Source organism: Cygnus olor, chromosome 21 (assembly GCF_009769625.2).
Source record: "Cygnus olor isolate bCygOlo1 chromosome 21, bCygOlo1.pri.v2, whole genome shotgun sequence".
In the NCBI taxonomy this organism is placed as follows: Eukaryota; Metazoa; Chordata; class Aves; order Anseriformes; family Anatidae; genus Cygnus; species Cygnus olor.
Window position 1 is genome coordinate 5,326,059 of NC_049189.1, and position 26,123 is coordinate 5,352,181.

Here is a 26,123-nt window from a genome sequence, read left to right on the forward strand (position 1 = left end):
GCTCAAAGCCTACCTGGCCTTGAACACTTCCAGGGATGAGGCATTCACAGCTTCTCTGGGCAAATGCTGCAGACCAGGTCACTGCTGGCCTGTGGAGACCAGAAAGGCAGAAGACTCTGTTGAGCAGAAGAGAATAGAAGTTTAAGAAGAGTAAAAGTTTAGGAAGACCCTCCTCTCTAAAGCATGATGAGTCCAAATTTCCTCATACAGGGGCATGTGAGTGGAGATCACTGTGAATGGGGTAGCCATAGGAGAATGGTAGAAAAGCCACACATTCCCCCACCCAGTGCCTGTCACCTTTCCTCACCACAATGAGGACCTTTGGCAAGTGAAAGAGGGTCTGATGTGCTGACATGCTGTTGATCTGAAAATGGCTGTATCTTGGAAAGTCAGAGCAAAGGATCATAATTGAATCCAGCAGGCGCAGGAACCCAGCTTGGGGGCTGATTGGTATTCAGCTCTGGTGCAAAGTGCTTAAGAAAAAACTTATTAATTTCCCCTTCCACAAAGAGCGGGAGTGCGACAGTAATCACAGTATCAAGTCATAATAATAAAAAAAATTCCATTGAAAATAGCAGTTAAGACTCTGGAGGGTTCAGCAGGGGAAGATTGTATTAAGATAAAGTAGATTATAACACTGGCGGACATTAAAGGTTGTCATTGTGTGGTAAATCACATCAGGAAGTCACAAAAGCTGCTCCTTATACAGTCAGGGATAGAATACTCTGATATAGCACCTGATTTATCCTCTGCCCCTGTTATACCATCCCTGGCAAACAGGTAGGTAGAAGGAGGAGAGGAGGAAGGGGAGAGACTTGCCAGCCAGAGTGGATTTCTGAGTTGTGGTTTTGGGGAAGGTGGGTGGGACTGGGGTGGGGCCAGACACATTGGTCCCTTCCCCTTCTGCGGGGCGCTGGGGCCCTGCGTACTTGCTGCAATGCAGAGGTATGTATTGAAGCATTGCCACTACCCCTTCTCTCCTGTGGAGTAGCAGCAGTGATCTGAGTAGGATATACGCGGCTCGAGCACTGCGTGTCCCACAGGGGCCATCCTGTGCTCCCCTTGGTGATGGAGGCTGCCAGCTGGGCTTCCCTGCTCATCACACTGTCTTATTGCCATCACAGTAGCAGCAGCCTAGCAGCAGTCCCCAGTCCCCAGTATGTGCATATCCAGGCTGGAACATAGCCCCATCCCAGTCCCACTTCCCAAAGTGTCCCAAGCACGCCTATCTATCTTTCAGCTGTCTGAACCCTTTAGAAACCCTCCATGCTCTCTCCTTTCTCTGCTCAAACTAAATTGCCAAAATCTCTTTGATCCTTGCTTAACAATTACAACCCAGGAACAGTGCAAAAACAAATTTAAACCTTCTGGGCGTTACTAGGTGGGACTTTGTACATTACATGTCTTGAGCAAAGCCCTTTCACTGCTGGGAGTGTTTGCTGGTAAGTAGGTAAGACAAGGGCTCCCGGCTCCCTCCTCCCTGGCCAATGCTGTGTGTGCATCTTCTCAGGAGTCTGACCCAATTCTGTCTCAGATATGGATTAAACTAATACCTAACACCAGCTCCCTTCCCATTTTGCAGCTGAGTGTTTTCAAACTCCTGCCTACCATAGTCCTGTGTCCTTGACAGGTCTGCAGCTGAAAGGCACCTTATATTCTGCCCCGGATCTGGTGGTAATGTTTTACCAGGTAGTCATACCAGCAAGAGGTGTTAACAAACCTGAATGGACAGAGCTCTGCGAAGGTCATTTTCCCCCCAGCGCATTGGTTTTCTTCTGTACAGACTCTACTGACACCTGCAAAAGATTCTTTGTAAGTGTGGTTAGTGTTGCTTTTGCAGGTGATTTAACTGTAGCAGTAGTAGATTCCTTCCAACAGTCAGAGCAAGCACTGTGCCCTCCAGGAGCCTGAGCAGAAGTTGGAGCCCTGTCCTCTTGGCACAACCAAAGGTGACCTGCTCTGTCACCATCAAAGACCAAAGGTGGCCTAGAGACCCAAGGTGTTGCCCTATTAAATTCAATGTCTGACAGCAAGGTCCCAGCATGACAGACTTGGCTTTTTTTTTCTGGTGCCATTTCCCCAGAACAACATTTTTTTCAACTTTTTTTTTTCCTCCTTTTTTTTTTTTTTTGTCAGATCAAGGAAATATTTTCTTGACAGTTCTTATAAACATCATTTGGTTTGGAAACCTGTATGGAAGGAGCATCTCTCCACCTCTTGTGAACATGTAGGTCTTGCTAAACTTACACAAATGTCTCCTGCACAAATGTGCTTCCACACCTAAAATGTATGCTTTTTTTCTTTTCCCCCCCCTGCCTTTGACACCCTGATCTCTCTAGTCCCAGGTGAAGAGTTAGTATGCTGGTTTCATTAGTGAGTCTGGGTTTTATGATCCTGGGAAGTAAGAAGTATAATGTATATTAAGTATAATAGGCTTTTGTTGAGATGAATGTTAGCTTGCTAAGAGTAACTTAGTAAGTTGTTCCACCTGCTAATATGCACATTTAGGAACAATTTTAGTGTGTGAAAATATTTAAAACGAATGCTAGTTTCAAGCTGAGAGAAGGATGTTTGTGTGGAGAATAAGAAAGCCAGGACTGGGCAGGTAAGAACCAAACTGCGTTAATTTTGATTCTTCTGGTTCAGCGGCATTGCTATGTGTGTTAATGTATTTCAGATCTTTTGCTTGTCATGCTGTTTTATGAGCTCTCATGAGGTAGAGGGAGAAGAGAAATAAGTAGCCACATTGCTAAAGGAAGTCAAGGGGGAAACATAAATAACAAAATGAAAGCTGTGGCAACAGCCAAAGAGCTGGAATGAGAATGGCATAGCAGGTTGCATATTGTAAATAATCACTATGATTAAACTGCATGATTTCACCTACCTTGCTAATGCCTGGTTTTCAAAAGAGCAGCCTGGATTCACCCAGGTGCTGAGCTCTTTTGAAAATATGGAGCCTGTTTTGTCACTGAGTCTGTGCCCATTCTGCCAAAATCATATTACCCCTCCTGAATATTAGGGAAAAATTGAAACTCTGAATTTATCCCTGATACTTCTTCCCCAAATGTTGAAGCAGATGCATTTTACTGATACAGAGTTTTTGAAAAGTAATCTAAGCCTGCATGCAAAAGCACTCAGAGGAGTCAACATGAACATTTATACACCTCCATGATCTTCAATTGAAACTGTTCTATCTGACTTAGCTGACCAACCGCAATGGAATAGCTGCTCCAGCCAGTGACTTTTTATCAGAATTTTATGTCCAGAGCAGATAAACTCAGTGAACAGCTCTGAATAATGACTGCACTTCTGGCAAGTCTGTTTTCTGTCGTTGTAGAACCACGACTTGTACATATTCATCCTTATACAACTCTGTGAGATGTGACGGTGCCAAGGAGTTGCATCTGGTATGTACAAAGGAAGCTAAAGAGGTGACTTGATTGCAGCCTTTAAGTACAAGGAGAGAGATTTCTGATAATAGAAAGCTCATTAATCTAGCAGACAGTGGCCATGGTGAGATCTGGTGCCTGGAAGTTAAATAGCTAGAAGGGTATCTAGTCTTACTTAGACTGGAAATAAAATTTCGACAATGCAATAATGAAGTATTGGAACGACTTGCCTAGGATTGTAGTGGAGGACCTGTTACTGGAACTCCTTGAATTGGTGCTGGGTGTCTTTCTAAAAGCATAGAATGGCTTAGGTGGCTAGGCTTGTAGGAATGAGGCAGTCTGTTTCCTCGCTGTTCTGTTCGCTAGCTGGTGCAGGGTCTTGGCTCCCCTCATGTGGAAACCACCTCTAAGTTTGCAGTGAGACTTTTCAACACAACTGGCAGAGTGCTATGAACCCGATTCTGACCGTTCATTGCAACTCTGCTTCTCAATGAGTGTTGGTATTTGAAGCAACAGAGAAGCCTAGAGCCAAGATCCTGGGGCAAGGAAAAGTGTGACCTAGAACAGAGCAGCCAGAAGTGGTTCTTCTGGAGGTACCCTGATAAAACTGAGCTCTGCCAGCTTTCTCGCCATTAGGAAGCTGTCACCTCTAGGTCATCTCTACCTGCTTCATGTAAGCTGTTTTCCAAGCACTTTCCTGAGCATTCTGTTTTGCTCCCTCAGGGGGATTCCTACAGCGTTTCCTCAGGGAATCTCCCTCTGGATCTTGTGCCCGATATGCATTCCTCACATGCTGGGAAATGTAACATACCCAACCTGAAAGTGCACATAAAAATAGACTCACGAGGCTCAATGTTTGAGGCCTCAGTTCCATCATATCCTGTTGTCAGAAGCCTAATGAGCTGTGTTATTAAACGGCTCTACACTGTTCCCTTGTGCTGCTGACAAACATGGCCAGTGGGCAAAGAGCAGCTGAACTGCCCGGTTGTATTGATTTCTCCAGCGCTCACAAGTTCTGGATTGCATTGCTGACGGAGTTAGCACGTTAGTGACTGCACAGAGCCTCTTCCCACGTAGGGAAGGCAAATGTGACCCCCAGAAGTTGTTACATCCTACAGGTTGAGGAAAGGAAAGGCGCTCGGCGCATTTGTCTCAGGAGAGAATGTACCTTGTGTATTTTGAACCCAGACTCAGGGCATTGTGCAGGTGGGGAGTTTCTCTCAAGAAACTTCCCTTGCTCTTGTTTTGCCAGATTTGAGGCTGAGCTATCGCTGTGATTTCTGCTGTGACAGGACATGCAATCCCAAAGGGCATGTTCCTGCTGTATTACATACTGAAATACGTTGTCAGTTCCTCAGAGAGCTTGCAGTTGAGGTAGGTAAGTTAAGCAGTGGGAAGTGGAGAATCAGAGGCATACAGTTGTCCATTTTCTCTCACCTTGGTTGGCTGGAGGATGGTTATTCCGTCTCTGTTACACATTATATTAAGTCCCAGTTCATTACTTGCTCATGTCTGTATGCCTGGGCCTGCTGTGAGGGAGTGCCTGGAAGCCCGAGGCTGTGTGGTTGCAGTAACACCCGAGCGAGTACCTGCCTATTGCAGCCCTCCTGCCCTTGTCCCAAGAAATGCACGGGTCGAGTCCTGCTCAGAGGACAGAAGTCAGCACTCAGAAACAAGAAAGTTTTGCTTTCCTGGGAGAAAGAGAAAGTTTGCCTCGCTGCCGAGCAGCAAGTTCTGAAAACTCCCCTTCCTGCCGCCTCAGAGGGAAGGAGGTAGTGTCCAACTATTTATCCCTCCTAAGGGCAGTCTTGATTTAGGAGAAAGGAACAGGAAATAGCAGTGGTATGAGGCACATGCAATGCAATTATGGCGATATAAAACTAACAACAGGCACATCCTGAGTGACAGAATGAGGCTGGGCTGTGTCTGGAGTGTGGTAGGCTGGTGCCTGAGTTTCATGTGCCTCCCTTGCCTCGTAGTGGGGTGTGCTGCAGGGAGCTGGAGCACCAGCAAGGGGGTGACAGGGCCGTGAAGGAAATAAATGTACCTGCACAGAGTGCTGCCCCCGGGAATGGCTCGCTATTAATAACAGTAATAACATATGCCAGGATGTGGAAGAAGCATCTTTAGTAAAGTGCTGATCACTGCCACTATCTGGGGCAGAAACAAATTGAAAAAAAACAGTTTCATTATTTTATAATGCACAGCAATGCCACTTTTGTATTTTTTATTATTTCCCTGTGTTTGAATTTTGTCTTTAGGGGGGCTTTCTGTTTTAAGCAGTCCATAAGCAGATTGGCAGGTAAATTGTGGGGTGACATGAAGGAGAGCACTCAGCAGCCCTAGCCAGCCGTAACTACAGTAGTCAGAACAAAAAGGCTCCAGAAGCGAGCTGCTCTGGAGTCTTATCCACTGAGACATGTCACAGTCAGCTTGTCCTCCCTGTGCCCCAGATCCACTGCAAATGGAACAATTTGGAATGCAGCCCAAATCCCACCGGAGCAATTGGGATGCAGATGGCAAGGAAAGCTGAAGGTGATTTCCTCCTCTTCTGCCATACTAAATAATAAAGGTGCAAAGAGAACTTGCTGTACACAAAAGGAGAAAGGGAAGAGAGAGATACAGAATTCAAACAGTTCCTGGACCAAAGTCCCTGCTGAAAGTGAGCTGCTTTCAAGTTCAGGGGATGTCCTTCCATGGGATTAAAGCCAGTGTGGATGCCATGCACAGGATCTAAGCCTGTGCAGCACCCAGGCAATGACAGAGATCACCAAAGTAGAGATAAGAGGATGTTCTGAAGGAGTTAACCTGGGCAATATCTAAGTACATAAGTTCCAATAGCTTTCCTTTTATTAAGGAAAGCGTTTTTGTTATTCTCATAAACTATACTTGGCAAAGCCTCCTTAATACAGAATCATTTATTTTTCCACGGAGAAAGATGGCTGTGAGTGTAGGGTCATTATGGAGAGAGTTGCAGCGTGCTTGTTTGCATTGATTGAATGAGAGTGTTTCATGCTGTTCACTTATTCAGTGAATTTCTTTAAGAGTGAGTAATCCCTAGTCCCCGGCGGGTGTTCCCTCCAGGCAGACGCTGCAGGATTCAGGCTGGCTTCCAGGGCCCCAGCCCCAGCACACGCTGGACAGGGGAGGTTGGTCAGAGCTGCAGGGATGCTCGTCAAACTCTGCTAGTGCCATAGCTTACAAGAGTCAGTGCCTCCCAGAGAAGTCATGGTACTGGGGGGCTCTATGCCAGTGGTTTCTGTGAGTGGGGTGCTTCTGGTCAGCCTGAGCATGTAAAACTGAGGCCCCAGACAGAGCAGGCAGGAAGAGCAGCTGCTCTGTCAGCACGGCTAGCCAGTGACTCGCCTAATAATCATAAGCATGTCACAGCGCCCTTTGCTGTGGCACTTTGGCTCTACCATGTGTGAATAGTGCCCCTAATAGCATGTTATGTGTGTCAGGTGTCAAAGAAAATGTATAGCAAGTTCTTGGGGATTCAGCTCTCTGCTCGTTCCCCAGACAGCAGCAGCAATGGCTGTGCTTTTTCCTGCTGTGCTTTCTCCTACTCTGCTGGGCACCCCCACCGAACTGAAAGGCTCTCACTCGGGTTATCCGTGAGGCTGCATGGAAGTAGCAGCAAAAGACAAACGAGAGAGTTTTGCCTTTCTCCCGAGGCTGAGAAACAAGGTTCTGTGTATGCTTTTCTCTATTTCATTTTTTTACTCTTTCTTTTAATGAGATGCACAAAGAAAGGAGGAAAAGCAAATTTAATTATAAAGCTGTGTCTTCCTCCCTTCTCTGCCTTTCCGGCCTGGGAAGTGCAATCATCTCCCCTTTGATGCAAGAATGAATTCAGCAGCATGCGTTGTTAAATTATTATTTATTTAAAAAGAAAGGAAATTACTTTCAGTTCAGTGCCAGTTTCTAGCCCAGTGAGGAGAACAGCAAAGGAAGAAAATAAAGCAGCAGCACTTCTGGGAGCAGCAGCCTGTACATGTATACGCACCCAGCTCATAGAGGAGTCAGGGCAACTGCACTGAAGGGGTGCCTGTTACATGGACATGTATCCCCTCTGGCTAGCACACAGACGCTATGAAAGCAGAGAAAGCAGTGTCTTGTTTAACCCTCTCGAATCCCCATTACATGCTCAGTTGTACCGTTATGGCACCTAGTCCCTTGAAAGTAATCCACTGTATTGAATGGTAAGGCTCCAATTTGCAGCTGAGGAGAGAGAGGCAGAGAATAGCACAGCAATATATTCAGAGCCAGGCTGTGGATCAGGGAAGGAGACAGGCTCCTCCAGTAGCCACAGCCCATCATAGCAGCAGGCTGTGCATGCCTCCCGTATTTAAAAATAAGCTGAGCGCTGGGCATGCTCTCAGGGACAGGAGCAATCTCTTTCGTATATTTTTGTACCTTGTGTAGCACAGAGGAATCTTGGCTCACTGGCTGGTGCTCCTGCTGCTCCTGCAGTGTGAATAGCTGTAATTCACCAAACCAGGACCATTCTCGTTTGTCAGAAGAGCCCATTTCAGTGCAAGCATGGGTCTGAGGGAAGGGTAAGTGTCACTGCTGTGTTTCTCTTGACCCATCATTTCATTTTTCTGGTTATGAGCCAGACATCTCCCTGTCCTTGCCATGCGCTGTTATGAGGGAGGATGAGGCCATACAGGCTTCACTGCCACTGTCTTATTCCATTTCTCTGAGCTGTGAGCAGCCTGGGACTTTGTGTAAGGCCTTAATGAGGCCCAAGCAAAGGTTGACTTAAAAAATAAAAAAAAAAATCCTTTATGATCTGTGCTACAGATGGAGCAACAAATGGATAATAAAAGGGCTTGAGACTGGAGGCAAATCCTCCTCTTAGATTAAGGGGAATTAAGTCCTTTGGGGGATGTGTAATGTATGAGGCTTCATTATTCTTCTTGGGGGAAGCAGCTTATGATCCCTTGGTCAGAGAGATAAAAGGATCATAAACTCAAATGGCTCCACATAGTCCGTGTGACTCAGACGGCACCGGAGAATCTGCTGGAGGTAAGCTAGATACAGCTCAGCCTGTCTTGTGCTGTAAAAGCAGGTCCTGTGACACTGGAAATCATAGCCCCCATACTTTAATGTCTTCTCAGGGCGTGTGGGTACCTGCTGTCTGTGGGGATGGTTGAACTGGGGAGAGGGTCTGCCAGAGGCAAGCAAAGGACCCTAGAGGAGACAAGTTCAACGTTGGGGCCCCCCACACAAGAAGGGCATGGACCTGTTGGAGTGAGTCCAGAGGAGGGCCATGAAGATGATCGGAGGCTGGAGCAACTCTGCTGTCAAGGCAGGCTGAGGGAGTTGGGGTTGTTCAGCCTGGAGCAGAGAAGGCTTCAGGCTTATAGCAGCCTTCCAGTACCTAAAGGGGGCCTACAAGAAAGCTGGAGAGGGACTTTTTACAAGGGCATGTAGCGATAGGACAAGGGGTAATAGCTTTTATCTGAAAGAGGGTAGATTTAGATTAGTTGCAAGGAAGAAATTCTTCACTATGAGGGCAGCGAGGCCCTGGCACAGACTGCCCAGAGAAGCTGTGGATGCCCCATCCCTGGAAATGTCCAAGGCCAGGTTGGATGGGGCTTTGGGCAGCCTGGGCTGGTGGGAGGTGTCCCTGCCCATGGCCCCTGCCTAGTCTCCAGTGCTTCCTTCACAGTCCCAGGTACTTCCTCTTCTCCAGTCCAAGTGTCCTGCCCTCAGCCTCCTGGGCAGTCTCTGCCACTGCTCCAGTTCATGCCCACCTTTGCTTTCCTCCCATGACCTTTCCTCTCCCTGACCCATGCCCCCATCTCTCTTATCTCTCAGACCCCTGTCTGAACCTAATCCACATTGTGATGCCCAAATGCATTTGTTGCCCCTACTCCCAGCTCCTGAACCCTTTTGATCATTTGATTTATTATTTTTTTTTGGCAGATTTTCAGCTGATTTATAGCGTTCTGAGAGGTCCCAACACATCCTCTATCTTTCCTCAGCTTTGGGAACACTTGCTTAACCTGTAATCAGCATGACTCAAAACAACATCAGTGTCTGTCTCTGGAGCAAAAAGAAATAATGCGCTTTGTTCTGCTGCTTCCTATTCAAAGGTAAATTGCTTTGCTTTTCTCCAAGAGCAGATGCTCACTTCTTTTCTTTACCTCTCTCCCTAACGTCTAACCAATTTGGGAGAAATCACATTCCCTGGTTTCCTTATGGAGTTTGGGGATGGAGAGAAGCTTTTTTACTGGAGAACTTGACATATTTCTTATTGGTGAGTTGTAGATCAAAGAAAGACAATGTACGCTCTTGCACTGATCATGGCACCACACAGGGGACCGTGCATCTCTGTGCGTCTCTGAGTTTGCTTTCTGTATTCCTACTATGCTGGTAGATTCCACACAGAGTTACATCTCTGCGTGTGCCCCTGTCCTTTGTATGTGCTGAGCCGTTGTACACTCATTTTTCTGGACTTGGGGATATATGTGGGCCTTGTATAAGTACCCTGTATGTTACTGTGACTTCATACATGCGGATGTCCTTGTGGGTCTCGGGTCACACGTGTGACTGCACTTCAGGGCAGCAGGTTGGCTCCTGCTGAGGAGTCAGCTTTAGGTTACAGTACAAACCCCACCGCCATATAGTGAAATGCTGCAGCTTGCTTTCGATTTCTTCAAGTACAGGGCATCATCTTTCTCCTCTGCAGTGGAGTTGGGGGCTAATTCCTTCTGCCAGTGGCATCTCCCCAGCAATAAAATGCCTTTGCCATCAAAACCATCCAGTTGTCATACCTGGAAATGATTAATAACTACCATGAAGCTCTGTAACTAGCAAATGGGAAAGCAATCTCTGATTGCTGCTTGTATGGCCGGCACCAGAGCACCCTGCCCAGCCGTGTGAAACGTTGTCATTTGTGGCTCTAAAGCAGGTCCACCTGAGTCACTACAAACACCAAAAATATTTTTTGTGTCTGTAATTGTGTTTTTCTTCTGTAGCTCTGAAGTTCTGAGAAAAGCCAGGTGGATTTTCCACTCTCGGCTCACTCTCTGTCTCCTTTTTCCTTTGTTTCTCTTTCTGCCTCTGCAAAGATGTCACCATGATGAAGCTCTTGATAGATTCCTGGGTGACTCCCACCCGGTGGTGATGGATTGCTGCTCTGTGCTGCACGCTCCAGCTGTCTCTGCGGTTCAGTCTGCTGGATTGACAGGGCCCATAAATCACTCTGGAAGGCAAAGTGCCTGAGAGCTCTGTCCCCGTCTGTGATGTGCTGATGGGACATAGCCTCACATACCCCACATGCGTGTGGGCTGTGGCAGAATGGAGTGGCTCTGGATCTCAGAGCTGGCTGCTAGGTGCTCGTGTGCCCCTCTTTGGGTTCGAGTAGGCTGGGTGAGAAGGGCTGGGAACATATTGTCTCTCCTGTTGCTGTTTGCTTTCTCTGCAATGCACAGTGTTTCACAGAATTGGAAATGAAGGAGCTATGACATGGAGGAATATGTAGGGGAGAACTGGGACAGTGGATGGTAAGGGGCAGGGGGCATGTGCCATGCAGGCAGCTGCAGAGCCTCCTCACCAGCAGGACCAGAAGATATGGATAAAAAGCAGGGGGAGGGAAGTGTCTGCTATCTTTTGGTTGGTCCCCATTTGCCTTTTTGGGGGTGGAATAGAAGGAGCTGAAGGGCACAGTGAATAAAGAACCTTGGGAGAAGAAAAGGGGAATCTCAGCACGGCAAGCAAGTAAAACTGCACGATAGACTATTCTGGGATGCAAGAGACACTTGTTCTTTGCAGGCATCCAGGAATTTGCCAAAGTTGTCCATGAGAGCCCGTGCAGCAGTAGTGCTCCATCCCCTTGATGCACGTGCCTCCTGTCCACCGTGGGTATAGCACAGGCAGCATTGATCATTCCTGCAAAGCACCCAAACCTCTTCTTTGCAAATCCTACAATTACGTCAAGGAAAATCCCCAGCTTATTCACCCCTGGGTCTCACCAAGACAACGACTGCCTCACAAATCTTTGTAACCACTGTACTAGCTGTAGCTTTGTGAATCTCTAGTGGTCCCAAAAATTGGGGGCTACCATTTTCCACAGGGTGGCAGCAACATGCTTTCATTTTGCTTGCCGAGCGATCCCACTTGGGTGCTTTTCTATCAAGGTTCTGGCTAAGATTAAACCTGAAAAGAGAGATGTTTCTAGGAAGGAGAGGGGGAAATTTGCATTTACTCCTTGCAGACAGCAAACATCCACAGATGAAGCATCCTGACAATGTTCAGAGACAGCAGGCAGAGCTGGATGCAGGATGCGCCTGCTTCTTTCCAATGCAGCATGAACCTGCCTTCCAGATTAACCCCACTGCTTCATTCCCCCTGTCTCAGGAATTCCTCAGGGTGGAAGAGAGAGAGATTTTCTTTCCCAGAGGTTGAAACTGTGAAATGACAGGTGAAATTTTTATTATGATGATTTTTATTTTTGTGTCTGGGTTTGCAATGATGGTGAAAATTCTCAACAAAAATACCTCATGAATATTCAATTACAGTGCCAGCAACACTTTGCAGTCATGGATTATTTATACATGAAATAACCAAAGCTTCATAAATAATAAAATAGCAGCAATCTCTGCTGTGTTTTATGTTCCCCATAGCCAGCACGGGGGCGGGGAGGATGAGTCTTTGTAGCACATTTACATGCTGTATCAGCCCCTTGCAGGCTGGGAGTAGCAGGGAGGACAGAGATAGCAGAACAAAGTGTGAAGGTAAAGGCACTAGAAGTGTGGATGTGCACAGCACAATATGTCCACGAGGAAATGTTTCATTTGCTGTGCTGGTGGGTGCATCTGGCGGCAGAGCACAGCATGAGGCTGTGTGGGAGAGGGACTGCAGCAAGGGGAGAGAACTTATAGCCAGGATGTGTTGTTTGGGGGCAAGAGCACTGGGCGCTTGGCTGCCTTTGGCTTGGTGTAGCATGACAACAGTTATCTATATGCCCATAAACATAAGGGATGTCCCATAAATGACTGCAGTAATATCAGGGCATCTTGTTGTTTAAGAAAGGAAGCCCTCACTTCTCAGATTTTACCCTAACAGATATGTGCTTGGTGGCTTCAGGTCATCCAAAAAGCCCCATGCTGACAGAGCTAATGGTCCCCTCCTGGGAGAGGCTCAGGTTTGCCTAAGTGGGCATGGGTAAAAGAACAGAGCCCCTCTAGCCAGAGCAGCACCCTCTTAAAGTCCTTTCTTGCCTTTAAGCGTGCTTTAATGCCCAGCACAAATCTCTCTCACTCCCATTTTCCAGCTGAAAGACTGGCACATGCTATACAACTTGTTATACAAGTGACCCAGGGGAAAGAAGCATGATTCTGGGGAATGTCGAATGGAGCTCTTCTCCAGCCTAAACCCACTGTTCAATCAATAATAAAACAGGTTAAGACTTATTAGTTGCTTTCCTTAACACTAGACAGCAGTGTGAGCACCTGATCTTTACAGACTCCACTGCTTTCAGGAGAAAGGCTCGTCTGCCCGGGTGCCTTTGCTGGGTATTCAGCAATGAATTAATCCTATGGAGATGAATAGAGGGAACAAAGCCGTCCATTGCCCATAGTTTTCCCTCCTTTCCTGAAGGTTTATGCTGATGTTCCTCTCTTTACCACTCCCGCTGGGAAGCACTAAATGCCAAATCACTAAAAATGTCGTTGGTTGCTCTGAGGGATGATTCATCATTCCAGTTTGGTGGCAGCATATTTATCCCCCCATGAGCCCACCAGGCAAGAGAAAAGAGATAAATTGCTGTCATCTCTTTTTATGGAACATATAATCAGGTGGTAACATGGAGAGTCGCCTCAGCTCAAAGTCATCCAGGATGAATTATTCATTCGTTTAAAATGTGTTAAAATGAAAGGGAAATCTTCCTGATGCAGTATCTCTTCCTGGCATTGCTGCTGTTGGGCGTTGCTTGAGGAGTCCTGTTCCGACGCGTATCATGAAACATGGCTGGTTCTGCACTGCTCCCAGGGAAGAAGACAAATGTCCCTGCTCATGGCTCAGGAACAGAATCACAGAATCACACAATGGGAGGCTCAAATATTTTTCAGCATCCTCCTGAGAGCTTGTCAATGGGGCCTGGAGCACACCTAGGCTTTTGGGGCTGGATCTTTGCACATGGGAGAATGAAACTCGTGTCTGGGTCCTGACTGGAGGCTTCTCACTTTTATCCCCCTAGGAAGATTTGTCCCATGAAACTTGTCCCAGTCATAAAGAAAACCTTCTCATAGTAAGCTCAAAGAGGCCATGGTTCTCACAGTAAAAAGGCTGAGGTAACTTCTGAAAATTTTTTGGAAGTAGCCATCTAACTATGACTGTACCTCTGTCCTACAGCAGCAGGGAGTCTGTATTTTTAGAGATTGCCTTCCTGACACTTGCTAGTCTGTGTATGAGGACAAGTGATTGTTTAAATCGGATACCTTGAATTCTAATGCCCTTGGTTTGGTATTCCTCAGATGGAACTGCCTGTATTTTTTATTCCTAAACAATATTATATAAAAAAAGGTTTATCGAAGAAGGAAAAGTTTATGTAATAGTTCTAGAAGAACATCTAGCAGCTTGGAAGCATGTCTGAGGTCGCTGAGTCACTGGAACACAATGAGACATCCTGCATGGAACAGGCCTTCTACTGAGCTTTACTCTTTCACCTGAGACTATTTTTAGCATTACGTTGAAAAGTGTGTGTTTTTTACTCACTGGAAAATGGCCTTTAATGAAAACTTTCCCGAAAAGTGTTGTTAATTGACAATTACGGACTTTTCATGTTTCTGTAGTATGACTATTCTCTGTCTGACTATTTGAAATAATTATCAGCTTTTTATATTTAACAAGACAGACATTTTTTCAGGTTAAAACTTGTTTTTGTTTGTCTTTGTATTGAAAAATATTGTTCATGATTCTGTGAAAAGTTTTGAAAGAACTGAATATCAGCTCTTCCATTTCCCATTTCAGCTAAAAAGGAAGAAGAAAAATGCTCTTGATACAGAGAAAAATTTGCTGTACTCACTTTCTCCATGTAATCAATTTGATGCTGTTCCTTTTCCAGAGGAATCATATTGGGAAGCAGAAGTTGCTGAGAAGGAGAAAGATTCGGTACCCAACTCACCAGAAAAGGACGTGCAAGAGAGTCTCTGGGTATTACAGTGGGTTTCAGGTAGGAGGTGCTACACATAGTCACGTTTCTGGGACTGCATGGTAATTTTTGTGCTGTGCCATGCGGAAAATATCAGTTGATTCCTTCCTGCATCCTAATTTGTCTGTGCAAAAACATTAGAAAGTCCTCATAACACCTAGTTCTACCATTGCTTTCCTGCCCTTCAAATCTGACCTCTTGAGGCTTCTCTTACCATGTTAATTAAAGCTCACACAAACACCAGGACAGAAGAGACTGTCAGAGTTCAGAACTGTGTGTGTGCATGCAATAACAAGACTGGCAGGATGTCTGAAGGGTGCTTGGCACAGTCAGTTGGAACATTTAGGTGTGAGCAGTAAACTATTTAAACTTGGATCCATCAAGAAAACTTGGAAACATCTCCCATCTTTCTTGATGCAGTCTTTGGTCATTGTCAGAAAGCCATAACTGCTTGATTTATTGTTGATTTGTTTTATGTCACCTGTCAGAACAGTTGCAAATTGTGTTTTTTAGTACAGAGAGAACATGTATTTAAATAATGAGTACTTTTTGTTGCATGATCTCAGTGTGCATGAGGTAAATAAACCCTCCACAAGGAGGGAATGATATGTTCTATCCCTGTTTTGTGAGCGGAGAAATTAAGACATGAAAAACTATACAAGGTGCGTGTGAGAAATCTACGTACAGTCTCCTGACATCAGAACTGCTGAAGTCATCCTTCCTTCTACACATGCTGGAAATTAAGGAACCATTTATTGATGAAAACCCTTTGTTTTAATGATCACTTCCTCCCTATACCTTTTTTTTTTCTTGGGGTGGGGAGAGGGAAGGATGCAGTGGATGGGGGGGTAATTCTTTTTCATTTGATTTTTACTCATTTATGCTCACTTTAAATCCAATAAAAACAACCACAAAAAATTAAATTACTTTCTGCTGAGATTAAGGCCACGTGTCTTATCTCTTCTCTGTCCTAGAGATCTAGGGCAGTTCCCCTCTGCCATATGGGTAAATCAATTTACAAGGCATTTGTAAGATAATGGTGAATGAAGCATGAGCTTGTTATGTCCATGGAGAAATTAGTACTTGAACACTACTGAAAGAAGTAAGGAAATAAAAATGAGCAAAAAGAAATGAGAAAGGTTATAAACACATTAAGCTGGGCTTCCCTGCTTCAGTGTTTGGAGCTGTCTCAGCTATAAATTGTATTGATTATGAAACTTATTGGAGCTACCTGCTGCTATCAATTACTTTCCACTTACTGCTTTCTTTACCTGCTGGGCAGCCAGCAGCCTGACAGAACCGAAGCCCCAAGCCATCGTAAACCTGGAGCTCATGAGAACTGTAAAACAGAAGAAACAGTTTTCCACTATTGCACAGGAAAGGGAAACAACCTGCATTTGGTGGGCTGTTTGTGGTGTCAGGAATTGGGATGGGAGAAGCCCATGAGCCTATGGGATATGAGAAGTCCTTCAAAATACTGTGGACTTCTGTGACAGCCAGTTCTCAGCATTTAGGCCCATTGAGGAGCTGCCAGTCCTGTACAGTGCAATGTGCCTGGGGCTGGATACTGCCTTCAGACCAAGGTGTAGTGAGGTGATGAAATAACTATGTGATAGGAATGAGGTGGAAAATTCCTAAGACAGCGTAATTTTCCTGCTTTTCCATACACTGCTGCAGTGACTCTGGTAACTCAGGGGAAATATGATCTAACACTATGCATTTTAAGGAGCCATTGTGGTAAAAAAAGGGGGAAAACAACAGAGCCACAAGACCATGAATGCCAGGCACCTTTCTACTGTTCTGGAGTCTCTTTGTAACTCCCTTTTATCCTCTGCGATGATTCTTCTGCAACCTGCAACTCTTGACCCTTCAGAATCTCTGATGATGTAGGAAAGGGTTGTTATTTTCACTGATTCTTTATAGAGGACTATAAAAAAATTACAAACAATAAAGCAAAGTCTAGATCCTCTTTTCAGAATTCAGACCTCCAGAATTAGAGCAGCCCACAGGATTTTGTTGGCCAGAATCCAATAAAATGAACGGAAATGAACATCCAAGTTGTTGAAAAGGCTTTGAAAATCTCAGCCTAAGTCCTTTAAAGTCCATTTCCTTTCTCACTGCTGTGACTTCAGGTCAGCTTGGGCCCTTGACTTCACTAACTGCTTTAAAACTACCTTGAATTTCTCAGCTCTTTTATCCTGTGGGATTTTTCTTTCTCTGCTTTTCTTTCTTTTTCTTTTTCTGACCCTTCATAAATCTTTTTTTTTTTTCCCTTCTTACACAAAAACAGCCAGGCAGAGATGCAGGGCAGGGGCAATGTGGGGGTGTGCCCCATTCAGAAATATGCCCCTGGTGTGCCCTGCAACCAGATCACCTCGGGCTGTTGTCAGTTCTTGTGCAGTAAGCAAAATAAGGCTGAATGACAGCTGCTGAAAGAACCCTGAAATCTGTAGGACAGTGTTGGGAACCTGTCAGCTCTGTCTGCATGAGGCCCTGAAGTGTAATGCCATTTGCTTTGGTCCTAATGTTGCACAGTGATGGTTTATCAGCTGAGGAACCAGTGAACTTGCTGACACATTGCCCATTTCAATGGTGTTTACTGTGAACGTTGCGTTATTTCATCTTCTTTTTAAGACCCTGGAGATCTTAGAGGAACAAGATGCCACAGATGGTTTGTTTTGTTCAGAAGTCAATTCCTGTCTTTCACAGGGGCAGTGAAAAGCGTGGACATTTGACCCCGGTGCCACCGACGGTCAGAAGCCTCAAAGCCCTTATTGATGAAAGTGTCCTGTTTGATAAACCAATCTGGTGGGATATAAAGTGACTTAGATTTTGAAATCAAGAGACTTCAGGAAGTTCTAAAACATGCTGGCTGTCAGCAGCCCTCTTATCCACAAGTATCTAGTGCTTTTGGGTGCCCAGCCACTGATACCTTAAAGCTGCAGGAAGATCTGAGTACTTTTCAGAAATTAATCCCTTGAAGGCATTATGTCCGTAGGATCCTGAGTTGTTAGTCCTGTTTGAAAACTCAGGCTTTGTGCTGACTGTACAAGTGCTAGTGAGATTTTGGGGGATGCTGGTGGTTAGCACAAACTGAGCTGGAAAATGTGACATTATCCTTTGTGCCTTGACTGAAGCAGTGCTTCAGCAGGGTACATCTGCAGCACACTGCTAGCAGGGCTGTGCAACTGCATTCTTGAGCTGGAAGATAGAGAATTCAGGTTATTTTTACTTTTAGGGCATTGTTTTTAATTTCCTGGGTCATGACCATGTTTCATTATGGTGCAAAGGCACCTGCGGCCCATCTGAAGTCTTCCCTTATACTGTTGGGCAGATATGACAGCCTTTACTTATTTTCTGGTCTTCTGTACAATGATCAGAGCTCTTGTGTTGCTTCCTACCCAAGAGATGTCTGCATTTTATTTACATGAACAAAAAGAGTCTTTTTAATGTAAAAAGCTGAACATGACTATATATTGCAAAGATATTTAGCACGCCAAAAAAAAAAGGGCAATCTTGTTCTAGGGTGGCAAGAATTTATGTTTCACTTGTTAGAGTGCAGTATGAACTCGTTATTTTGATAGTGTACATTTAAGTTACCTTTCTGTTTAAAATTGTAACAAATTCATCCCCAGACTGGGACATCTCGCAGTTACTGCTCAGCTTTACATCTTCGCATCTTGAAAAGTCTTTGTGACAAAGGAGAATGAACTCAGATCTGCGTGGTCCAAAATTAATCACTCTTCGTACTTGAGCTAGAGGAATTTGCTGGGGTCCTTAATGAGCAAGACACAGGAAAGGGCTGTGAAACAGGTTAGTATCTCCGAGTCTATGCACCAGAGAGCAATGAAATCCTCATGTGAAAGAATGCACTGGCACATGCACTTGTCTTCTGCCAGTTCATTTGCCTACGCTGTATATCTCTCAACTGCCACATTAAAATTGTAATGCCTGTAACAGGTCCTGAAATTACAGTCATGAGCCACATTCCTTTGACCTTCTCTGTATGCTGTTCAGATTCGCTGCTTCTGCCAATTTAGCCAGGCAGCCAGAGAGTAAATAAATGCTTCCCACCTGGCAGGTGCAGAAAGGTTAGATTTGCATAAAGTGGCCAGTGTAAATTTCTCCTGTTTGTTGTCACCTCTTCTCTCCAACTGGGAATTCCAAGGCAGAGATAAATGTCAGCTGGAAATAGCACTTCAGTGTCAGCACTTAATCTCTTCCTGCTATTTCCCCGTAGCCACATTGTGCTGCTCTTTACCACATGGATCAGCCAATCACCTCCTACATGAGCGTCTCATTACTGCGCTCTTCTGTTAATGCTTTGCTTACAGTCTTGACTTTCCTCGTATGTTTTCTGTTTGTAAATTGAATTCTCCTCAACTGATAAGTCACTGTGCTGAAATGGTTGTGTAACACAGCCTGCTACTAATTTTATTCCCCAAATAGTTCAGCGTGCCTATGCTGTCTCTTCCTGAGCCTACGCGGATTAAGAATCACATAGATCCTCTCAATATGTTTGTCATACAGCAGACTGTACATATGACTTACAGATCACTGTGATCTCCCAGGCTAAGAATGCAGTTCTGCAAAGCTCTCAGCTGTTCCTGGGGTCACTGATTGCTGCCCTCTTGCTGATGTTACTGAGGATCCAAGAGAATCCAAGAATTCTGCATCTTGGGCGCTAAAATTTCAGCAGTGCTATTCTGTAAGTGCTTGTCTCTTGCTCAGGTACTGTTGGCTAATGGGGATGCCACTGCCAAAAAGAAAAAGAATCAGATCCTCATGAGTGGGTCCAGTGTTTCAGGTCTTTGAAACTCATTTAAGCGCCTGCTGCTTGTATACCCTCTACATGTTATGCTATAATGGTTGAAAAGTCTTTATGCCACAAGAGCAGGGACTCCCCAACTCCTGCTTCCCCACTTACTCTGCTTTTAACTCTCTCTAGCTGTTAGTAACACAGGAGGGGAGGACTCTATAATCACACTTTTCTCTAGTATCACTTCTCTCTTTTTGTTTGTTTTAGGTTTCTCTTGATGTTCTAACTGCTCCTGGTGATATGATCCAGCTCTGATTATCTTTCTTTTTCATCTTCTTGTTTTTCTTGTTCACACACACACACGGAAATGCTCCTGTAACCATTAGTCTACAATAAAGTTCACAACTGTGAGTTGTAGCTCATGCTCAACCCTTGTCTTTGTCTGTGATTTGAACGGTGACCTCTGTTGCTTCAGTTTGTACCAAAGAGAGGCATATAAGTGTTCTTTGATTTAGCCTGATTCAGAAACAGCAGGTCTACTCACTGGATCCAGTGAGATTTAACCAAAACAAGGTCCATCTTGGTTCTGCTCTGCCCATGTGCTGCAGCGATCCTGTCTTACCAACAGCCACCTGCCTCCCACATTTTCCTGCAGACTCCGTCTGTTCTCAGTAGAGTCCCCAATTCCTTAAGAGCTGTTTCCTCACTGATCTAAATCAGACTCACCTGTACCCTTCGAATAAATTGTGCAATTGTTTTGGCATTTCTTCAAGAGCAATTTGGTCCCTTCATTTTGCACCGTGGTGGAGGATGGCATTCTGCTCTGTCTCTCCTTCTATAATGTGTTGAAAATGTCCTGTTTCAGACATCCTCTCCAGTGCTGCTCTTGCTGCCTTCAGTAAGAGGGGGGAGATGAATGAAATAGATCAGTAATTTGTTTCTAAATCACCTCCCAAACAAAGCCAATGCTGAAGGTCACCTGTAATGAAGCTGCCAAACAGGTAAAGCCTCACAAGCAAAGAGAAAAAGAGGAAAAGGAAAATTAGTCTGGAGATAAGTTCATGGTAATCTGGAAGCAAATTCATGGAGATGGAGGTGCTTGAATTGGAGTCAGGGATGCTAACAGGAAGGTCACAAGAGAGAAAGTGCTCGTGTGGAGGTTCTCTGTTGTGGTAAGAAGGTCTGCACGGTCCTTTAGGGGTGCTTAGCCCTCACAGTATGAAAACTATGAGCAGAGTCCCCTGTTCCAAGCTCTTTGGGGGAAGGAAATTATGAGATTAGACCATTGTGACCCTGCCTGCTAGCCCATGAAGTGACTGGGCATAGATTCAAGTCCTCTGAGAACTGCAGGAGGATTTGTGTGAAAGCATGCAGCCTTAGTTTGGAGATCTCTAATCGCTTCCCATAGCAGAGTATGGAGAAAAGAAGCTCTGTTAGCAGGAGTGAGGGAAGGAAGGACAAGCAAGGCTCACCCCAACATACAGCCTTGAGAGCTACAGAAATGTTCAAGTGGTTGGGGTGGTCTGTCTTTACAGTGACCCTCTGCGGTGCATCATAATAATAGTTTGCTAGTATCCAAGAGAGAAGATGTGATATTTAGTGGGAAAATATTTCCTGGTGGTGTCCCTGGAACCCCCTCCCTCCCTCCCTCTTTCTGGAGAATGCAGTTCCCCAGCCCAATGAGAGCATTCTTTTATCTAGGCACTTGGCTCCCATGACTCAGGGTGATATTTATACTGGCAGTGGTGGGAAGAGGAACAGAAATAGCGTACTCGGTGGTTTTTACAGTGCCTGTCGTATTTATTGTAGTTCTCTGGAAAAAGACTTTGGGAAAGACAAGCAGGAAGTAAATCTCTTTCTTCTCTGGGGAAGCTGTTTGGATTGTGAGAGATTTCCATGGCTAAGTTCAGAAGAAACTTTTCAAACTGCTAGGCAAGGGAATTGTAGAGCATAAACCGTGGCTTTCAGGGGGTATGCTCAACAATCTCTCTCTATATGTATATCTCATGGGTGCAGTGCCTTTGGGGAGGGCTTTGGGCCACTGATGATGAAAAGGCATCAGTCATCTGTTACAGCAGCATTTGACAATTGCTTACCTGTGGGGTAAGAAGCTGCATGAGAAACCTGGTATGTTGAGCTAGACTTCTAAGTGTGTTTCAGAGCTACTGGAACGAAGCCTTAAAGCAAAAGTCTTGAGGGTGTTTTGTGATGGGCTTTTGCTGGGGGAAGATCTCAAATGCCTGTGCTTTGGATGTCACAAAGGCAGCATCCTTGGAGAGCTTATTATCACATCTCCTTGAACAGCTGGCCACTCCCAGAGGGTCACATGTAAAACAATGCAATAAAGAGCTGTCTCAGGCTAGAGCTCTTCTACATCACACCCCCTGCCTCTTTGTACAGCTTGGACATGTGGCCTTTGGCTAATGAAGCTGTCTGAAGCTCTGAAAGCCCAGGCCTGCCCCTAGTGCTCATTACCTGGCTTGTACAGCAGAGCCTCCACCAGCAGCAGCCTCAGGTAAATACCTGGTATGTCGTAAGAACTGAGAGGATCGATGTGATCGGAAAGTAAACTTCTGGATGCAAAGCCATCTTATGGGGAAAACAGGGCAGCTAATTAGGCATGACAAAAGTTTTTGGCAGATACATGAGCACATTTGTCTTTGAGCACATGCCAACATATATGCAGTATACACAGCTGACACAGGATATCAGGAGCTTGTACACGTAGAGAAGTATTCTTGGTGATAATACTGCCCGTATCTGTGTAAGTGGTACACGTGATGGAAGCTTGGAAATGTTAAAGAAAGGGTTAATAACTCCTGTTCTGTGCTTCCATTTTCTGCAGTTACAAGATATGCTATAGCCAAAAATGTTGGTTTGTTTTCTGGAATTTTCCATCAACACCCCTCTGTCCTACTGCTTGGCTTTATCTTTCATCTTTATTTAGGTGTCCCACCTATTACAATGCCTTTGTCGATATCCAAAAAAGCCTAACAATGCAGTGGACAAATAAAAAGCCTCCAAGATCCAACTTCTGCACGTTCAGATAAGCAGATCTCCCCAAAACATGCTTTTCAATGGCAACACCTGGTGATGTCCTGTGGCATAGCAGTGAAAATGGATCTTTTCCAATATTAAAAAAAAAAAAAATCTGTTTTTTTTCCTGCAGAGTTTTTGTACTAGAAAATCGTGCCCTTGGTTGCAGGCTCATCTGTTAGACAATGCATCTTGACGTCACACATCCTGAGCCAAGCTGTGGTCCAGCGTTTCCTGCTAGAACACATAATTGGCTGGGGAGCAAAGAGCAATTGTGGGATACAAAACCAACTCTCCACGGGACTCTTTACAAAGATTTTTCACAGTGGGAGCTGGCCACATTCCCCTGAGCTGCACAGATGCTTGAAAAAGGGGGCTCGAATTTCCATGGCAACAGGCTGCATTCTGCTGACTCCGGCAGTCTGTCACTCTCCGGATATGTCTGTCACCCCCCAGCGCTCCGAGTTTCAAGACCAACAATGTGTGATGGGCAGAGATTGAAGCGGGATTGCGCTGGGGTCAGATATCCTGGCCGAGAGAATGCACCGCAAACACGTTTGGGGAGAGGCACTGCAAAGTTAAGGTGACACCGCTCAATTCTCCAGTCGGGCTCAGACGCTGGTTACAATAGGGTCTTGCTAGTTGAGCCATTGCCTGGTTACTAGGAAGTTCAAAGGCATCATGTCACAAGATAATTGTGCCCTTTCCTAGTTCCTCTCATCTGAAGTCTTTTATCTAAGTCAGATGACTCAGTCTCGCAGTGCCCCTGTGAGGCAGTCACAGGGGAAACGGAGGCAGCCCAAACAAATAACCGATACAGAAAATGCTGGTGCCAGAGCTAGGAGCAGGATCAAGTTCTCATTTCCTCTGTTCCCCCACCTCATTGCAAGGAGCTGTCACCTCTCAAGGAGATTGTAAAGTGGGAGGGATATTCCTGGTTCGAGAATCACTTCAATGAGGAATAAACATTTAACATGCACATCCTCAAAATAGCAGGTAAAAACATTGTAGTGCGATAGAGGACAGTAGCCATGGACAAATCCGAGGAAAGGGAATTGTGTGCTAGGAACTGAGAGTGGCACAGGCTGAGGAGTTTTCTCTTTCTGGGTAGGACTGAAAGAGGAGGACAGCGAGGTGCAGTAATGGTGCTGGAAGGCTGAGCGCAAACAGAGAGATGGGAAAGGCTCTGTCTCTCTTGAGTTCATTGTGAGTTCAGTGCGAGCTCAAGGGCTGGCACAAATCTGGTTTCCCATGACCCATGCATTTCCCTAGAGCTGCAGCAAAAATGCGGGTTACGGCTTACAAGAGAGGGTCTGCTGAGAGGGTTGTGCATCACAGGAAGCCAAAATACTGGACACTGGGGAAGAGGGCAGAGAGGCTCAGAAAGGAGGTTGCTGTGATGATCTTTGAGATATCTGCCAAGCTGCCTGGGGAGGTCTTCTTTTGACTTGGAAGTGAGGATCCTGGTTTTCGGCTGTCACATGCAGCTGTTCCAGCATGGAGCTGGGCTGAGCAACTGAGGGAGAGGGGTGGGGTGGTGCCCTGTTCTATCATGTGGGTACATACGGGTGTGGTTGTGCTGCAAAATGGGGGGGCTGGCATGTAGACCTCTAACCTCAACTTGCTACACTAAGGGAAAAAAGCCATGTCTTGGCCTGTTCAGGGCACCACTCACACTGTGAAAAAGATATCCAATGAAGACATCACTTCTATGTGCAAATGGGGATGGAGAGAGCTGCAACCCCTTTGAGAACCAGGTTATCCTTAGGAAACTGGCCTGCAGGGGAGGCTGAGCATCTGTAGGTTAGCAGGCGGCATTTGCCTCTCTGCAGAAAGACCAAGTGTGTTTATATCTCTAGAGCTCTCAGGAATGTTTATGGCTGAGGAAGGGTGTAAATCTCATCGGATTCAAGTCCTTGGTGGATAATTATTCCCTCCTTCTTCCTCCTCCACTCCCCACGCCCTTCTGTCCTGGGCATGAGACACTATTCACAGACTATAAATGGATGCAAAGCCATGTGCTTAATGTTGGAGAGACACTTTATAACCAGGTGAGGCGCAAGGTGGGAGGCAGCTCGACAGTTGCTTCTCCTTCCCACACGTAGTCAGTCCGTGAGCTTCCTATCGCACTCAGCTGTGGGAAGCTCATTTCTTCCATTTTCCCCTAAAATGACTTTTAGCCTATAAAACCTGGAGCAGGGCAGCTGTGTGCTCAGAATCCTAAGGCGCTGGCCCTAAAAGGAGAAGGTGACGGCGTGCAGTGAGGGAGGCCATGCCATGGTAATTCCACATCAGGACTCTGGTTTGGCTTTTGCGGCTTATGAGGCTGTCAAAGCCTCTCACTTAATTACAGCCACAGCAATCAATCTTTCTCCCTGTTCATTATGCTTCCAGCCAGGGTTAGCAGTATTTTTGTTCTTGAGGCCTCGGGAGAATTTTCAGTTCATAAGGAATCAGAGCCAACCATAGTGACTGGTACAGACTGTGTTTATACAACCACATTCCTGCCCCATGGCTGGAGGCAAAGCGTGGGGCAGTAAAGCTCGGGACATTTGGCACTGTGAGATCTGGTTCTGTTTTGGGCAGTGAAGCTCCATTGAATAGTTCCTCTGCCTGGAGAGGCATAGAGGGCTTTGTATTAACTGGACACAACCAGCTGAGCTGCTAGAGCATTTGCACTGTGTCAGTTAGTCGTTCCAAGGCATTATGACTGGGCTGAGTGTAACATACCAAGTCATTATGGCATTATCTCTTCATTACACACAAAGTGCTGTTGGAGCTCGGGGAGGAGCACAGGGACAAAGATGGAGAGGAGGGAAGCGGTTCATTAGCTGCCCAGAGAAATCAAGCTGAACATCTCTTTTTCTCAGGCAGAGGCTCTGTCATCACCCACAAAGAACAAGTCTATTAGAAAAGAGGGCTTGGCTCAAGGACAGCGTGTGTCTGTATATACATGTGCTAATACACAAGGAGACCACGTCACCTACATGCATTCCTACTCCTAAACCAGCTGACACACGTACAGCGCAAATGTTGGGTACTCCCGTAACGCAAGAACAAACATCTTCCCTTCCATCACTGCCCATGTAAGTTTAGAAACACAGGTACCAAAATACACCCCTGAACAAACATGTTCATCTGCTTTCCAGGGACTGCTTGCAGCCATGTCCGACACGATTACATCTAAAAATCTCGCATGTGCTAGCTCTCCTATCAGAAAGCATGCACAGCGACTGCAGCAAGCCTTCTCCCTGTGGGCAGGGAGGTTCTCTTCCCTGTTTTCATTCCTCTGTGCTCACACCGTGCAGTTCCAGTGCACTTTGTCCCTTCAGCTGTGAAATCCATTCCTACGCAGACACATTCACCAGCACAAATATATTCTTGTTTTTCACTTCCTTCCAATTTTCGTTTATGCTGGTTTCAGCGAGTTCTGCTGGCATGCACCGGGACTCCCACAGGTTCCCCCACCGTCGTGCCCTATCAGAGCTAGCCAGAGCTCTTGCAGCAGACATAAAACTGACTGGCAAAGTAAGGTGGCACCATGGCTGGGTGAGCTTTCTGGTGTAAGGCCCCCTTTCATGGGTAAGCTCAATGCTAGGAAACATTGCTGCCTCCTGTTATTCTGGATGAAGCAAGGGAAACAAACTCTCAGAGGTCTCTTAGCTCACCTACCAGCTGCTGAACTTTGTTTGCAGTGACTTTGCAGCACTCCTTATCCCTGCTGCTCTCCCTCTTCAGACATGGATCAGGGGTCCATTAACTTGTTTACTCCATG

The 26,123-nt window shown here is 45.7% G+C and overlaps 1 protein-coding gene across 5 annotated transcripts in view; it reads left to right on the forward strand.

Moving 5' to 3' along the window:
- The window catches only part of DISP3 (dispatched RND transporter family member 3), a 142,284-nt gene that overhangs the window by 28,493 nt on the left and 87,668 nt on the right, over positions 1–26,123 (forward strand). For 4 of the 5 annotated variants that reach the window (XR_005814180.1, XM_040533856.1, XM_040533854.1 and 1 more), the window contains exon 3: positions 14,467–14,574. Coding sequence is in view for 3 of the 5 variants with exons in the window: in XM_040533856.1 (XP_040389790.1) it covers positions 14,467–14,574 (108 nt within the window). In the remaining 2 variants the exon portion in view is untranslated. Of the gene's footprint in view, positions 1–9,335; positions 9,494–14,466; positions 14,575–26,123 lie in introns of those variants that run through there. The other variant, XM_040533858.1, reaches the window with a different exon arrangement.